Source organism: Panicum virgatum, chromosome 9N, assembly GCF_016808335.1.
Source record: "Panicum virgatum strain AP13 chromosome 9N, P.virgatum_v5, whole genome shotgun sequence".
Taxonomy (NCBI): Eukaryota; Viridiplantae; Streptophyta; class Magnoliopsida; order Poales; family Poaceae; genus Panicum; species Panicum virgatum.
Genome location: NC_053153.1, coordinates 32,553,719 through 32,571,630, shown reverse-complemented (window position 1 = coordinate 32,571,630; position 17,912 = coordinate 32,553,719). Strand labels below are relative to the sequence as shown.

The following is a 17,912-nucleotide window of genomic DNA, read 5'->3' as shown; positions in this document are numbered from 1 at the left end:
CCCTAGTCGTCAGTCAGAAGAAGGAGATGAGTTGATCCGAATCAAATCACGGTCTCCGATATGATCCTAAATACATACATAATAACGAGGAGGGAGGGGTGTGGTGAGGTGGGTCCGGATGGGGGAGAAAAAGGGTGCGGGCGCCAGGCTGGCCAAAGGGAGGAGTGGAGGTTGAGGTTAGCCTCTCCACGCTCCTAGGACCCCGCCAAACTCCATCTAAAATAACACCCTCCTCCCCCGCCGCCACCACCATCGCCATTGCGTCGCGACGCATCCTACAGCCGCGCGCGCGCCCAAGGGGAGGGGACGGGAGGGGGAGAATATCAAAAGGCAGGAAAGGAGAGGAGCGGAGCCCCGGGCGGAGGAGAGAATAGGAAGCCCCCCTGGACGACCCCTTCCTCTGTCTTCCATTCCATTCCCTCGCGGCCCTGCTCGATCAAGAGCCACACCTCCCGGTTCTCGCGGCGTCCTGTTTCCTTCCTTCCCGTGCCCGCTCTGGTTCCTGATCGAGGCGTGGAGGGGGGAGTAAGATGAGTCTCTTCGGTCTTGGGAGCAAGTACGTCGTGGCCACTTCCTGCTCTTCTCTTTTGTCTATTCGGTTGTTGATCCTTCGGTTGATTCGAAGGCAATTGGGATGTATGCGTGCTGTGCCGCTATTTTTCTCCGTTAGATCGTTTGTGCTTTTCTCGGGCTCCTTGCTTTTCCGGAGAAAAATCTGGCTCTGGTAGGTGTGTGGAAGGTTGCGCTAATGATAGTATGAATCTGTGGGAAATAGACAAGGAAACGGGAGCGACAAAATAATGGTTTTGACCTACGGAACAATAATGCTTGCACGTCGTCTCCTCTTGGCTGCAATTTTTTTAAAAGAAAAATATTTTTATGTTTGTTCCTCGATTGTAATGTATGTGATTGAAGTACCAATAGAGTTTTCGAGACATGCATTTGTTAGTTTTGCATGTATTCGGCATTCGCCTTTCCTTGCTCCGTTGTACGTATCTGACCAATTTTTGTGTGGATGCGCTTTATTTATGAGCAGGAATCAGAAGACATTCAGGCCTAAGAAGAATGCTCCATCGGGAAATAAGGTCTTCGGCGATCCTTTTTTAACTTTCTGATAATATATATTCCTTGTTTTCGTAGTATTTTTATGGAAGCCTTGTTTTCTTATTTGTGATCATAATTCACAAATCGTTTAAGAAAAATAGATAATTAAATTATTGCAGTCTTCAACAACTATAAGACAATCGAATTATACGAGCGAACAGTTTACTGACAGACTCTCGTAAATTGCATACTTCTATTCTGACAATAGAATGTGCATGGCTAAAAAAGGCCCTTTTTTTTCTTCTTCCTTTCGCGTTGTTGTGTTTGATACAGGGTGTGCAGCTGAAAAAACATATCGATGCAACCTTAGGAAGCGGGAATCTGAGGGATGCGGTTCGGTTGCCGCCGGGGGAGGATCTCAATGAATGGCTAGCTGTTAACAGTAAGTTTTCCATTGTTCTTATATATTAACAGGAAAATGTGTACCATGCAACTTTCTCATGTGCTGATCTCTCATGTGCTGATCACATAGCTGTTGCTTCTTCACAGCTGTTGATTTCTTCAACCAGGTGAACATCTTGTACGGTACCCTGATGGAATTCTGCACACCAGCTACATGCCCCACAATGTCAGCAGGACCCAAGTAAGATACATGTGACGGAACCGCCAAATTAAAACTCTAATTATGTGACGGAACCGCCAAATTAAAACTCTAATTAAGCATAATGGCCGTCATTTTAACACATCGGGCGCATTAGCTTAACGGCTTAATTTGGCGATCCTTTCTCAACCCACGGCCCGATCGAAACAACACCGGTAGTCCCACGCAATGGTGGGCGCAGATGGTACAAGCACATCAAAATACTTGAAAATATACAAGGATGAATGAACCGATAAACAAGAATTTTACAAACTGAGTTCAACTTTACACATGATAGTATAATTTACAAAACTTACAATATAGGTAACCGAAGTCCGAAAAGGAAAAAAATCTAATACTACATTAGCCTTCACCAGTTCTGAATTTTCATGACCAGTCAGACCGGTTTATCCGACCGGTCGGACCGGTCTCCTCTCCTCTGAAGCCTCCACCGGTCAGACCGGTCCCACGGACCGGTCTGACCGGTCTGTGCAAAACAGAAAGGCAGAACACTCTGCCCTCGAGTGTTCAACCCGAGAATCCCCTAATCTACGGGTCTCGCTCCACCACTTCCCACCCCTCTGCATCTCTACGGATGAATTTAACGCAGCAGGGGCAGAAATCGACATCCGGGTGTCCTGAAATAATAATTGTGACAACAAACCCTGAGTATTCTAATACTCAGCAAGGCTTACCCGACCAGTGGGTATAACTTAGCCCACATATCTAGACATGCAAAGCTTTCTGGCTGGTGGTTAATTTTGCATAAATAGCTTCTAAAATAAGTCCTTATTTTTCCACTTTTAGCTCCAATTTAATATACAAACTCATTAACTAGTATTTGCACCTGCTAAGCAAATCATAACAAACATGGAGTAATATCTAATCACAGTCTTTCCCAATCATCACTTAAATTCCATATAATATTACTACGATGCGGTGCTGAGATCAAGGTACTCATATCCGAGAGCGACTGATGGCGAATCGATCCGATTTAACCTTGCAAGGTGGACCTAACCAACACGGCACGTAAAAGCCTCGTCGGACCCCACGCACCAACCCTTCCCCTCCCCACCTCGAACTACAGAACCACCCCACCTTCATATAGTCAGCCGAACTCAACGTGAGACCACCAAAAGTAAACATATGCATCTCGTTTCTCCGCGACTACTCGACTCGCCCTACAGGGTGGTGATGCAGTTCTGTACTTTCGAAACGAGGCAGTACTAGGCTTACCGGTTTCGACTACCTCCTACTCCCGGTATGCGGTTAGTACAATTCAAACTCGATCACAGGGCCAGACAACGAACGGTCCTTAACCGACACAGACGGGGCTAACCTCTCCCCGCCCGGTCTCCAACTTCTTTTTTCATTCATTCCTAATTCTGTATTCCATATATTCAAAATAACTAAATACCCTATATCTCGCGAGTGGTCCGGAATCACTCGACTTCTACCGAGTTCTATTAAGCATAGCATTTCTATCATCTTCTACGTACTAGTGACTCGAGGAAACCTAGGGATCATGCAACTAGGGTTCCAAACAATTTCTAAACCTAATGCACAAGTAATAGAAACATAATTAGGTGTCATAATTTGAAATAGTAGGAGGTGCACCGGGGCTTGCCTTGCGTCTGCTACTCAACACTGGGGTGAGTGGGGCCTTGGGCCGACTCCCCACGATCCTCCTGTTGCGGGGCTTGCCCCTGGGGCTCCTGTGGCTCTGCAACCACCTCGTATACGACCTCCTCTGCCGCGGCTGCTATGCATATGCATATGCACATGACATGAGAAATGTATGCATGATTTCATAAAAATTACAAGTAACCACTAGCGAAATTACATTCTAACTATTTGCACCAACTAACCCTAATTGAACCTTGTCAGCTCTGCTAACACCGGTCAGACCGGTCCACCCGACCGGTCAGACCGGTCCTACTCAACCTACCGTGACACCGGTCAGACCGGTCCCTCCGACCGGTCAGACCGGTCCCACCCAGACCAGAACCTAGAAACCTTGGCGCGGCAAAAATCGTCCACCAACTCCAAACACCTTCTAGGATCTAGTTCAGGAGTTCATGTGGATGCTTTTGACCAGAGGATATCACCTAAAACCTTCTAGAAAAGGAGATTGACCATAACTCCTATATTACCTTGCATGAGTCCCTTTCCCCCACAGGGACTTGATTCCAAGCATAATTTCTATCTAGACTCTAGATTAGAATACAAGTGGAGGTTCATGACCAAAGGGAACTACCCAAAACCCCCCTAGGATAAAAGATAAATATCAACTCCTATATTGTTTACCTTGGGTCCTTGCACCAAGAGCTTGAATCCAAACCAACCAGGGGGAAAGCACGCAGAGAAGATGATTCCCCACCCAATTGAAGCTCCTTTGGGCCTTGGATCAATGGAGGATGGATGGATTTGGGTCCTTGGGTTTGGGGTGAGAATGAGAGGGGAGAGCTCGGGCAGGAGCCGAGCTGGGCACGGGGAGGGTGAGGAAGAGGGTGGGGAGAAGAGAGAGAGTGATTTAAATGTTGTGGGACCCAAAACGGTTGACATCAGTCAGACCGGTCAGATCGGTTGCCGAGACCGGTCCGGCCCAGGCTGACAGGAGATGGTTTGGTTTTGTGCTTTGCCGTGTGAGTTAAAACTAATGACTTTAATTAACTTAATTACCAAGAATTAACACCTGGGTGTTACAATACACGCCCCTCTTTGGGAGAGACACTTGGTCTCAAATACAAACTCCTGATTTGGTTTCCAAGAGCTTGAATGAACTGGTACCAATAAATCTTTTTTCCAGGTTTGAGTACAGATGGGCTGATGGGGTGCAGATCAAGAAACCAATCGAGGTTTCAGCGCCGAAATATGTAGAGTACTTGATGGACTGGATCGAGGCCCAGCTTGATGACGAATCCATCTTCCCTCAGAAACTTGGTACTTTAACAACTCATTTTGAATTTGATACTATCTAGTTAAGAAGTCATTTGTCAATCCTACTAGAGTACCTCATTTATGAGGATTGATTGCCTTAAACCATTCGTGCAGGAACCCCTTTCCCACAAAATTTCAAGGAAGTTGTGAAGACAATATTCAAGCGCCTTTTCCGTGTTTATGCCCATATTTACCACACACATTTTCAGAAGATTATGAGCCTTAAGGAAGAGGCACACCTTAACACCTGCTTCAAGCATTTTACATTGTTCACCTGGGTATGCTACCTCCTGATTCTCCCCTTCATCCTTGTACCTTTTTTTTCGAAGCAATTGGAGGAGCTCTCCCTTCCAATTAATTATGAGAGAGTTTTAAATACAGGTTTTAGTTCCAAGATATACTAAAGAGGGCTGCTCCCACACACTGGCAGCTCCAACACAGAGCACTAAAAAGCAAGCAAAGAAAGTTCTGATAAGTTAGAAAGTGACCATCTCATGCTGAATATTTTTACTGAATGATGTGTTTTAAATCAGTTAAAAAGTCCATATTTTCACTTGTTTGAAGGAAAACGAAAAAAAAATCGAAATGATATGTAAGTATACAAAAATTTGCTGATAACTTTCGTTCATTGAATTTTCAAAACCTGTCATTTCCTCATGCTTGTTATTTGGCATATATGCCCTTTTATTGTGTCCGTGAGTGTGGCATCTTTTCCATCAGAATCATTCATGGTGTAAGCCAAAAATGTTAATTGATCGAATTGATAAATTAATTTTTGAATCAATACCATTCTTTGTGCAGGAATTCAAGTTGATTGACAAGGCTGAGCTTGCGCCCCTTATTGATCTAATTGAATCCATTGTTTCAGTGTGCTGAGACAGCGTCAATGGTTGTTTGGATCGTTCTTGTTCTTTTTATTTTGGTTATAGTAAGAGTGCAGAAAGAGTGAGAGGGAAAGGCCCAAAGAATGGCCAAAAAAGTTAAATTTTCTTTGTGTAATGTTTGGCGTCTGCTCTAAGAGTGAGACCAGACCAGGCTTGCCTTGTGAAATCCTGGACAAACTATTTGGGGGGTGACTCTTAACCATGCTAATGCGCCCTGTTTACAACTAGCAGGAATTTCTCTGTACAAGGGGAAAAAACTTTATCCCTCGGTCCATGTAATAGTTCTCGATTCACGGATGTGTCCTGAATGAAGAACGAGTTATTTCCACTCAGAACAATGTATCTCAAGTTGTAGTTCGATCTATATGAACTTGAACTGCAATGGAGTGCTAGTGAATTTTTCTTCATATTTGAATTTACGTTAGACATGAGTCAGTCAATCAAATCAAGGATATGCAATCTTCCATGGTTCCCCCTGAAAGACTGCAGCGTCAAGACTCATGTCCTTGCCGTTCAGCCACTAGGGAAAGCTGACGCTGACTTGTGGTGCCCACCGCCCCGCGCGGATAAGAATCACGAAGCAACCGCAAGCTGCTACTGCTGGTGCTCCACCTCCATCCATGGCTCATCCCCTTCTCTCCTCCGCTTCTCCTCGCTTTCTTCTCGCCGCCGCAGCAGGTAGCCGTCGAATCTCCCTCTCCTCGATTATTAGCTCTGTTTTCAGGTATTCGATCGCTGGCCATGGTTTCCTTGCCAATTTTATCATATCCGTCGTCCTCTCCCTGCAGGCAATGGCGTTCCCCGGCTGTCCGTGACGTCAGCACGCCCCGCTGCTCGAGGTACCTAATTTAAGCTGCCTCCCCTGCATCCCTTTCTTCTGGGATCTCCATCCTTTTCCAGCATGCTGACCCGGACGAACGCGCGGCGTGCACAGCGAGCAGGAGGAACGCGAGGCCGAGGGCCGTGAGCGTGAGGTGCGAGCAGGGAGCCAAGGGCGGCGGCGGGGGGCTGGACGTGTGGCTGAGCCGCGGCGCGATGCTGGGCTTCGTCGGGGCGGTGGCCGTGGAGCTGAGCACCGGCAAAGGGGTGCTTGAGAACGTTGGCCTGACCGCGCCGCTGCCGACGGTGGCGCTGGCGCTCACCGGCGTGGTCGGGGTCTTGGCGGCCTTCCTCATCTTCCAATCCGGGTCGCGGGACTGACGGGTGCGTGGAGAGCTGAGACGATTCCCCAACAGAATTGCCTGCCTGAGCTGCCGGCGCCTTCCCCCCTTCATTAGAGCTCTTTCTCCCGGGAAACCGTAGCTGCATCTGCATTACCGCATATCTCTTCAGTCTAGTGGGTGTCACTGTGTGTGTGCGCCTGCACTTTTCGTTTTGTTCAGAGAATAATACAGTGGAGAGTTGGAGGGGAACAAGTCAGACGGAGAGGAAAAGATTATATCAAAGTGTTTTGGATAGTTTCTTGTGAGTTACTACTCCGTATCTTATAAGTATTATTGACAGAGATCCAGTGCAGGTACTACTGTGATCGTAACCTTAGCATCGCCAGTTCTCAGCCATTCAAAAATCATTCAGCGGCCAACATGAGTTACTTCCTGCTTCCCTCCCTTGAGATCATGACAGCAGTCCAGCACTTGAGCTATGCCTCTGGAAGTCTGGACGATCATGCGCGTGTCTACGGATAGCCCTCTTTATTATTTTTTTGTTTTTTGTTTCTGATAATTATAACGCTATTTGTATTGTTGCTGGTAGTTACAAATGGTAACACCATCTCGATAATTACATATGCTTCTTGCTTCATTTGGTTTGCATAAACGAAACAGACCTTGAATACAAACGACAGAACAAGAAAACATCTGAGATGCCATCCGATATTAACAGAAATTAACCTGATGATGATTCCATCATTCTACCTGTAAACATAGCACCGTTGCCATATTTTTTAGAAAAAGGATTACCAATCCAGTCTCTACATCCGGTAAACGTACACAGCCACTTATTACAAAGTTTAAGAAAAAAGAGCACAATTAGTCTCTAAAACAGACAAAAGAACTACTGCAAACGATAGTTTTGCTTCCACCCTCCTTTGACTAACTTCATAGCAATGATCTCTATGTTTCTGCTCATCTCGGAGAGTGCGTTCTTAGCGTGCTCGTCACGCTGCAGCTGCACCCAGTACCGTAACCAGTACATTCCCCTGAAGATAACCTGCAAAATCGAATTAACTTTGCTTTTGTTAAAAATAATATCATTTCGACATCTCTAAATGGCCCAGCATACAGCAGCAACCCCGACCCAAATCAAGTCCCTAATCTTTTTAGTGTGATTAGAAAGCCAAGAGTCAAACATATGGCCAATCGATCTAGGTGGCTGTCAGACCTGGGGCAGCGGGACTGCTTATAGGCATAGAATGTTCTAGAGTAAGGGATAGCTCATGGATGTACCTTATTTCTCTTGTAACTACTCGAATAGGCGTAGAACTAGCTGCAGTACAAAGGAAACTACCCGATCGTGTTGTAGTAGGATTCTAACTGTACTCGGCTAGGACTTTCCATGTAACCCTGTCCCCTCGGATATATAAGGGCGGGCAGTGACCCCCTCCAGACAATCATCAACACCTAAGGCAATACAAACCACCACACAGGACGTAGGGTATTACGCAACTCGCGGCCCGAATCTGTCTAAATCTTTGTGTTCCTTACACCATCGAGTTCTAGAGCAGTCGATCCCTACCTACAAACCTTACTGCTAATGGTATCCCTGAGCAGGTTTGGCGGTAAACACCGACAGCTGGCGCGCCAGGTAGGGGATTCGGCGAGTTCATCGGCGAATTCGATGGCCGGATCAAGCGACGCCAACAACATGCCCAAGGGCACAACCCTTGTTTTCAGTTCCTGGGCATGCACGGCTGACGGATCGGGCGGCTTCTCCAGCCACCTTGTCACGCCCAACTCGCCTAAACCGAAAATCACTCCACAACCCGCCGACATCTGCGAAAATTCAGATCTCGACGGGAAAAGAGTTCTACTCGAACTCGGTTCGGATAACGCAGAAAACGTGTCGACTCCAACTCGAGTTTTCGAGTTAGCCGAGTCCAATACAAACTCTGATCCCGAAAAACCTCGCTTTTCCGAAACCCATGGAAAATACTTGACTTGTCTCGATCAAACGCCCAAGGATCAACAACTCAGAACTACTCGATGGAGTAAATCGAGTTTCACGATCAATTGAGGGGCTGCATCAAACTTGCAGAATCCACCTTTGACTCATCTACATCACGGCAGATCCCAGAAACGTTGAACCCACCAAAGAAACGGTCAGGTGATATACTCTCAGTGATCGATCGAGTAGATTCCAAGCTCGCTGACTGCATTAAGATAGCTGAAAGCACTCTGCAAAACTTGAAGCAGAAATCGGGAGGAGGAATCTGTGGGGGATCTGGTAAGACAAACCCCCGGCTTATTCAGATGGGACCGTTTATCTCTAGGAAACCTCAGAACCCTTCACCGAAACCTGCTCACAGTCAGATTCCTAAAACAACTGACACCTCCAAGTCCTCTTTCGATCAGGACTTTGATTAGTTCATGAACGGTCTCGACAACTTTGAACCATTCGACGATCTCGAAGACTGGTCAGATAATGTCGACTTGTTCATGGATGCTATGGCCAGTCCACCCGAACACGCTGACAGCCTTTGGGAACTGGCCAAACTCAAAAAGGGAAAAGCCAAAGCTCCAGAACAATCCAGCAAGTCGATTTTCGACAAACCTTGGACTAAGGAGCCTGAAGGACTAACTCCCACGCAATCATGACTGCATTGGATGAACGAGAATGCCCTCCGCGTAGAGATGGGCATCCCACTTCTTGCTCACCCAAAGTACACACACTCCAAAATCGGTGGATTAACCGAATCCGACTCCGAGTACTCTTCCAACCCGGAAGATGAGCTGGATGACCTAATACAGTACAGCAAACAAGTCGAATCCAACTCGACTAAGCATTCCAAGTCCGATCAGGACTCCCTCCCAGACTTGGTCATATATGCAACCCCTCAAGGATGGACAGTGCATCTAAAGAAGTCACAAGATCTCGACGCCTCCGGCTCTCAGCCAACAGATCTACCCTTCCAGCAGAGCACCCCACTAGACCTGTCCTCAAGCAAACAGGACCAAAAAATTCAAGATCTTTGCCGTGAAATCCTCATGGTTCGCATCTCCGAAGTCCATGAACCCGAGGACGATCCCACGGAGCGTCTCAACCTCGACGACTACAATTCTGATGATTTCGACGAGTATCTTTCTGACAACATGGAAACTACTCCCCCCACGATCACAGAAGCCCAAGCTACTACCAAGCAAGATCCGCCTGCACCGCCTCCGGTAATGATAGTCACCGTGCAACTGGAAGAGCAGCACCCAGCAGAAGATCTTTATGAGCGTCGTCGCCTGCTTAACCAAAAGAGGGTGTTCAGGCGCCAACGTCTCGCCAACAGCCAGCAGGAACAGCAAGGCGACAATTACGACTTTTCCAACTGCGACCTCCGCAATGTGATCAACGTTGGTTGTGACGCACTCAATGTCATCATCTCAAGGAGAAAGGAATGCGAGGAAATAGAGGCTTACAGCCCCTCTTCCAACTATCGCATCCCAGCACAAGCCTCTTCATCCTTCAAGAAGTACAAGCCGGCAAGTACAAGCCCCGCATCATGGAGAAACATCTCTTGGCGGAAAGAGGATCAACAAGACTTTACTACGCAAGTGCTTCATCCACCCGAAGAGGTCTCACACGATCTTCGAATGCGACTCACTCCGCAAGGCCCTTGGGGCACCCCTCCTAAAGGAGACTCTACCCAAAATCTAGTCGATCACCGTATCGACTAGTTTTACCCTCGAATAATTTTATTCAGTCATGTAAACCATTGCTCACGTCTAGCGGGCAAGGGGTAGGTCTTAAGAGTCAGAATCCGTCATTTTACAATTACTGTAATTTCGATAAATCCAAAATTAAAGTTGATTTCCTTCGTAAATCGACTACTTGGCTCTCGCTTATATGACAAATACCCCATCATAAACAGTACTCTGAAAACTGTGCTCGGCACTGGAGCAGCAATCGAGTTGTTTTTATGGTTTACTTTGAGTATTCTTACGATATTTTCGTCTTGGGTAATCCAACAGGGTTCATCCTAACAGACCTATCCTAAGAATTACTCGTCCTCGATTGAGGACACCTTACTCGCCTCGCTCGAGTAAGTTTTGGATACTCTTTCGACATTTTCATCTTGGATAACCCGACGGGGTTCATACCTAACAGACTTGTCCTAAGAGTTACTCCAATCCTGCATAGGACACCCTACTCGCTTGCTCGAGTAGGTTTTGGATATCCTTTTGATATTTTCGTCTTGGATAACCCGACGGGGTTCATACCTAACAGACTTGTCCTAAGGATCACTCCAGTCCTTGGTTTAAGGGCACCCTACTCACTGGCTCGAGTAGGTTTTGGATACTCTTCCGACATTTTCGTCTTGGATAACCCGACGGGGTTCATACCTAACAGACTTGTCCTAAGAGTTACTCCATTCCTGGATTAGGACACCCTACTCGCTGGCTCGAGTAGGTTTTTGGATATTTTTTCAGCATTTTCGCCTTGGGTAACCTGACGAGGTTCATCCTAACAGACTTGTCGTTAAAACCACTCTAGTCCTTGGGTAGGACACCTTACTCGCCTTGCTCGAGTATGTTTGGGATATTTCTAAAATATTTACATCTTGGCTAACTCGACGGAGTTCACCCTAACAGTTCTATTTTAGAAATCAATCCAGTCCTGGTATAGGACATGCTACTCGTTGGATCGAGTAGTCTGGGATATTTTCATAAAAGTTGTATGCTACTTGGATGACCAAGCGGGGTCTATCCTAACTGGTCAACTGTGAAAATCGCTCAAGGAGCACGAATAAGTTCTTAAAATAAGTGGACACGAGTCTCCTGCTTGCTTAGACTACCAAGGAAGTTTTCAACTACGGAACCCCTTTTGCCTCAAGTACTTGACGGGTGTTACTCGCTTGCTTGAGATACAAAAAGAGTTCTATTCTCCTTAGTACTCTGAGTAGTTGTCGAGATTCTCCTATTCACCTATTTATCGAAGAACAACCTAAGCTTCTAACTCTTCAAGTACTCGATAAGAGTTCCTCCTCATTTAATCGGACAATCGAGTCCATAAGAGCACCGCTCTAATGAAACATTTCTTTTCACAAAGAAATTTGGATCAAGCTGCGGCTTAAAATATCCTATCACAAAGTGCTTTTCCTACTTGGTTAATCCTGCGGGATTCAATCCTTACCGGTTAGCACTAGAGTTCTGATTAGAACCGCATAACTTGATCCTATTCGAGAATACTTTGCCTCTTAAGGCACCTACTGATACAATTCTTCGTATCACAACTGAGCAGGCGCGATGCTGCCAAAACTCAGGATATTCGAGTACAATTACTCAACACATCAAAGGATTCCACAATCCTACCATAAAACAAGTACTAGATATTACACAAATATTCAACATTTGTTCAAATGTACTTGCGGCCCACACGCCAAAACAACTTGCAATAAAAGTTCAAGGGGACTCAGGCTTGTTCAAGGACTCTACTATTTGGTTGGCCACCACGGAAGTTTCTTCCAAATACTGACTGAATTGTTCTTCAGTACAATTAGCTTTGGCGCCCTTCCCAAGTGCTCAAGACGTGTGCTTGGCCAGTAAGATTTCATCAACCCGAGTACATGCCCCACGTACTGTTGAGTGGTTGTGGAGACGTACCTTTCGAAACTTTCAGGTACTTTTCGAAGTTTTCCCGCCAATGTGAGCGGCTCGTCATCATTCCCTTCCGGAATCTCCATAATCTCAGCCACTTCTTGGGCAGCGTCCCTTACTTGCCTCAGCTCCACGAGCTCCTGTTGCATCGAGTCTCGGGACTCTGACAGGTCTTTCAGCTGCTTCATAACTGTCACGACCTCCCGGTCAGAGTCCTCCTTGATCCTCTTGAGCTTTTCAATTTCATCTACGTTTCGGTACATAATAACCTTTAGATCCGGTGCTAAGCTTTCCTCAATCTTTAAAGATTTTGTGCAAGCTGTGTACTCGATTAAAAAAAGCTTATAAACACCAAGCAGAATAATCTAGTCGACTGCATCATGTATGCTAAAGACTAACCTTTCTTGGCTTTGGAGACCTTCTTGAGCTTCTCCTGAAGGGAAGCCTTCTCGGACGAGAGCGTCTTCACTTGCTCTTTCAGAGCATTTAGCTCTGTATCATCCTGGGACGGACTACCCTCCTGCCCCAGTACCTCCTGCCAAAAAACACAGAAAGATCAGTATGCACCACTTGATCTATATGCAAGTACTCAAAATATTCGACTACTTATCCCCAACAGCTTGAACGCAAGCTTCAATTTCTCTTGCGGCAAGACACTCCCCGATGAAATCTGGGAAGTACTCGCTCGCACCTCAGAGGCCACCTTCTCTAGCGCATCCTCGATCCTCACTATAGTATTCCTTGTAACTTGGGAATCTAGAGGACAAATGGGTTACTTAAACAAACTAATAGCAAAGGAAAGTACTTTTCTAGTACAAAGGCTTTACAAGTTTACCTGTAGGGGTGTCCTCAGGCAGCTTCACATTGCCCCCTTCAGGAAGCTTCTCGCCATCATTCTCCTCAGGAAACTTGTTGCTTCCATGGCCCTCTGAGAGCCCTTCATCGCTCCTATCAGCATCAGGAAGTGGAGAATCCAGAAGCATGGCATTGACCATGTCTTCTGCATCACGAGCACTCATCTCAAGAATACCCGGGGGCTTCTCAACTCCCGACTTGGGGGCTGAGTTGTCCTCAGTATCCCCTTTTGTTTCTAGGAGCGTGTCTCTGAAAAGACAAAGTAGTTAAAAACTACTCGATACACAGACAAAATCCTACAATTACAAGTTTTTTAGAAAACTTACATAGGAGCCGTCTTAAAAGCAATCTTCTTCGCACCCAATTTTTGAGATGACCTCACAACGACGGCCTGTTTACCCGTATTTCCGGCAGTTTCTACATTGGAACTACTCGCCGGTAGAGTAGTCCCAGTCCCCTTTGACGGGTCCACTGCGGTGGAAGAGACGGTTTGTCCCACCACAGTATCATCCCCAGATGGTGAGGTCCGTGCCATCTTTGCCGACAGACTGAAAACGACAAAAATTCAAATCAAAACTAGCAAATCGAAGACGAAAGTACTCGATTGCAAATCAACTAGCCACTTACCTATTGCTAGTAGTTTGTGAGGAGCTGCGATGCTTCCTCACCACCGACCGTGCACCCTTTGGATGCCCGGTTTGGGTATCTGTACATGTAGTAGGGTTGTGCTCCTTGTCACTCTTGTCCTCACCTGCCTCCTCATCTGCACAACTAAGGTTAGACATTAGTACTATTTATATGAAATTTCATATGAATATACTGCAACTTGGTTGACAGCATAAGAGCGCATGGAAAAGACGAATAAATGCCTGGCAGTGGAGGACTACTTTTAAAACGCTCCACGTCCTCCTACAGAAAGCAAATTCTATCAGATCCACACTAAGGTAAAGTACTCGATTATTACATATTGACTACTCTTATCAAGTACCTGCTTCGGAGGACTCGCTGCAGAAAACGTATCAGGAACAACGGGAACTTTCTTTACATCCCTGAGTAGTCGCTGTACTCGACTAAACACTTCCTCATCCGAGATCTCTTCCTCTGAGTACCTTGATGAGTCAATTGTTCCCTGATAATGGAAAGCAAGCGTCTCCCGAGCCTGCAGTGGCTGAATCCTTCTCTTCATCTAGTCAAACATGACTGCTTCACCAGTCACATTCTTTTGCCTAAGATCGGCAATCCGTGCGAGTAGCTTAGGAAGTTGACTCTCGTCGACTAGTTTCTTGTTCCACTCAGGCCACTGAATCGGAGGGCCTAGAGTAATTGCTGGGATGCTCTCCTACTGGTTCTCGACATAAAACCACTTGGGTTTCCATTCGATTACTTTATTACTAAGACTATAGGGGATATAAATTCTATCCTTTCTCTGTCTAAGTTGAAGACCTGTACCTCCTACTACATCTAAAATGTAGGAATCTGGCTGCGGTTTGAGGTGGAAAAGGAATCGAAAGAGTTCGAAATGGGGTTCGATGCCCAGAAAAGCTTCGCACAAATGCATGAAGATGGAAATATGAACAAACGAATTGGGGGTCAAGTGATGAAGATGGATCCTGTAATAACGCAGGAGTCCAGAGAAGAAAACCGAACAAGGAAACCCCAATCCTTGTTCCAGATAAGAAGTAAAAGCAACGATTACGCCCGTATTTTCATACGGACGATCCTCACCCAAGGCTGGACGCCATTGGTTGATGGATTTCTCCGGCAGAAGACCAGCAGAAACTAAGGATCCAAGGTCGGATTCAGAGCACTTACTTGCCATCCATCCCTCCTCACGGGTTGGCTCCGCAGCCGCACCCTTCCCTTTGCTTGATTTCTTGGGAGCCATCCGAAAATAAACAGAGCGCTTCACACGCATACACTGATGGAAACCCTAAGTGAGGATGAGAGGCAAGAATGGGCAAGAACTTTAGATCTAGAGGCTTGAGGGCAAAAACAGATCTAAGCAGTAAAAGTTAATGGCGGCCGGTGGGGTAAAACCTAGTTACTGTTTCATTTTATAATGGCGGTGGCAACATGGTAAAACTCGAAAGACCAACAGACCGTTGCCAATCGCGCAAAACATGGGATTTTCTGAGACATTTCTTTTTTCCCAAGATTACATTCTAAAAAAAGAAAAAACACTCACATCCCTAGACAACTACTCGACTTTACTCCTTTCTACTGGGATTACATTCCAGGATAAAGGAAAGTACTCGACTCAATACAACTACTCGATATTACAACTCGAGTACTTTTTTCTAACTAGCTTTACAATGATTCGAACCTGCATGCACACCACCTAGATCTCTTGAAGCTTCTAGACGATGCCTACTACATCTAGATCGGCCCGAGGCCATAACAAAGTACAAACTTGTTATTCCCATTAAGACAATAATGATACTCGTATTCTGGGAGAAAAGTTTCAAGAGTTTGGAGGCAAATTATAGAAATTTCTCCTTCTCCCTGAATACGTTGTGACAAGATTAAGTCTCATTACCAGAGATGTCAGTTCTTGGGCACCCAGGAACAGGCAACCCCAAGGATATGACACAACAAGACTCAACCAGTCCACAGAGAACCTGCCTCATTGGAATATGCAAGGACATGATATCCAAAATGGATCCAATGAGAGCATGGGAGTGGCAAGATGAGGTAACATGGACTTCTCTTGTCACTCGCAAGTTCTCTTCTAGCATCTTTTGCTGGAAAGGACTGTATAAACTTCAGGAGGGCGAGAGCAAGAACACCAAATGCAAGCCATGGCTTCTAAATGATGGTGCTTCTAGCTAGGGCCTCTCTCCCACCTTTTATAGCCACAAGGGACTTTACTGGAGGACAATCCGTGACTCTACAGTGGCAGCATTCACGGATGCCTTCAAGGATGCAATAATGCAGATTCTCCATACAGTAAAATCCCACGTGAAGCATACAGTAAAGAGCCGTACATCCCGGGTTTTATTTCTGAAGTTATTTCGGGTGCAATCAGTGGTCCATATCCAATCGTATCATTTTTCTGGGATTTTATATCCTAAAAGAGGTCTTTTCGGATACCGGATCTGATGAATCCTGCAAGTATTCTGAAGAATAAAATCTAATGCCACGTCTTAAATCCTTAATTCCAAATCTTTGCTCGGGGGCTACCCGCAGAATAAGGGATTTTGATTTAAGGCTCGGGGGCTGCGGCCTGCGGGATATGTGCATCAGAGATTTATTTTTCAATTTTTTTGGAAAATAATGAAGGATAAAGACTGAAGTGACCCTCAGCCTGATTCTACGATTCAACCTAAGGCTCGGGGGCTACTCCATATGGAGCGCGAGTACTTCGCGCACCATATATGATCAAGATTTCGGGGCTTAAGCACCTCACAGCCTCGAAGCAACCGGAAGTATTTGGAGGACTACTCGACGTATCTGAAGGAAGGCCTAGAAGCAACCAGAAGGACGTTTTGACTACTTGAAGTACTCGAAGATGCCCAGCCAAGTACTCGACGCCTGCAAGACTCGGCTACGAAGACCTCAGGGGCTTGTCAAACCCGGGGCAGCGGGACTGCTTATAGGCATAGAATGTTCTAGAGTAAGGGATAGCTCATGGATGTATCGTATTTCTCTTGTAACTACCCGAATAGACGTAGAACTAGCTGCAGTACAAAGGAAACTACCCGATCCTGTCCAGTTTTTCTTAGCGAGATTGTCTTTAGTTAGAACCACTCCCCCTTGTAAAAACCAGTGGAAAATCTTAATTTTTAGAGGAATCTTCAACTTCTAGCTCAACTTATGCCTAAAAGGAGAATGTGTACCAATAAGATACATATAAAAAGATCGAACTGTAAATAACCCTTATTTGGTCAAATTCCATCTAAAATTATCTAACCCATCAACCAAATCAACATGAGCGATTTGTGCTACCAAGTTAAGCCATTCCACAAGTTTGTTATTCACCAATGCTCTCCTGAAAGATAAATTGAGGGGTCCGTAGCCAATATTTTGGCCACCGTTGCATGAGGATCACACACAATATTATAGATTGATGGATATTTAACTTTGAATGGCAACTCACCTGCCCAAGTATCCTCCCAGAATCTAGCATTGCTCCCATCTTTAATTTCAAAGTAGCATTTAGCCAACACCTCGTCTTTTAATTTCATAAGACCTCTCCAGAAATGAGAATCATATATAATGCCGGTGTTCCATATTACCAGCTAGTAAATTTGTTAGCGCGTCGCTACTCCGGATGGTAATGCTAGGATTCGACACGAGGGTTTATACTGGTTCGGGCAGAATGTACCTACGTCCAGTTCGAGCTCTCGCTCTCTTGCACTCAAAGTTTGCAGTACGGGTTACAAATGGGCGAGAGGGAACGTGGCTCCCAAGTCTCTAGTGGAAGACGAATGGGTATCCGTGGGCGTGTGTGTGAATGTGTGTGTGGTTTGGTTGATCGGTCGGATCTCGGTCCCCCTGCATGGGGTGCCCTCCATCCCTTTTATAGCCCAAGGGAGACCGGGGGGGGGGGGTCGGATACAAAAAGGGTGGAAAGTAAGAAAGGAAAAGACTAGGGGTTCGGATGCGTCTTTGCCATCCCTTCTTCGGGTTGGTCGGCCTTGGTACGACCCCTAGTCACACATTCCTTCGGCTGCAATCCCCTTCCCCCATCTTTCGCTCCTGGTGATCATGACGGGTGAAGGAAAGTCATGGCATGCTGTAGCCGTCGTC

At 46.0% G+C, this 17,912-nt stretch overlaps 1 protein-coding gene across 1 annotated transcript; it reads left to right on the top strand.

Moving 5' to 3' along the window:
- Positions 1-205: 205 nt before the first annotated feature.
- LOC120691245 (MOB kinase activator-like 1A) lies at positions 206-7,308 on the top strand. Its single transcript, XM_039974273.1, has 9 exons — positions 206-556; positions 1,037-1,085; positions 1,378-1,486; positions 1,594-1,687; positions 4,494-4,627; positions 4,739-4,902; positions 5,426-6,186; positions 6,297-6,347; positions 7,025-7,308. Exons 1-7 carry the CDS (start codon positions 531-533, stop codon positions 5,498-5,500), a joined length of 651 nt encoding a protein of 216 aa, XP_039830207.1. The 5' UTR covers positions 206-530; the 3' UTR covers positions 5,501-6,186; positions 6,297-6,347; positions 7,025-7,308.
- Positions 7,309-17,912: the final 10,604 nt, after the last annotated feature.

What these genes read in the sequence shown, in the direction of transcription:
- LOC120691245 (XM_039974273.1), top strand. Translation starts at nt 531, where the DNA reads ATGAGTCTCTTCGGTCTTGGGAGCAA. An exon ending in ATGCTCCATCGGGAAATAAG is followed by an intron (nt 1,086 to 1,377) that starts GTCTTCGGCGAT and finishes TGTTTGATACAG; the next exon opens with GGTGTGCAGCTGAAAAAACA. An exon ending in ATTTTACATTGTTCACCTGG is followed by an intron (nt 4,903 to 5,425) that starts GTATGCTACCTC and finishes TTCTTTGTGCAG; the next exon opens with GAATTCAAGTTGATTGACAA.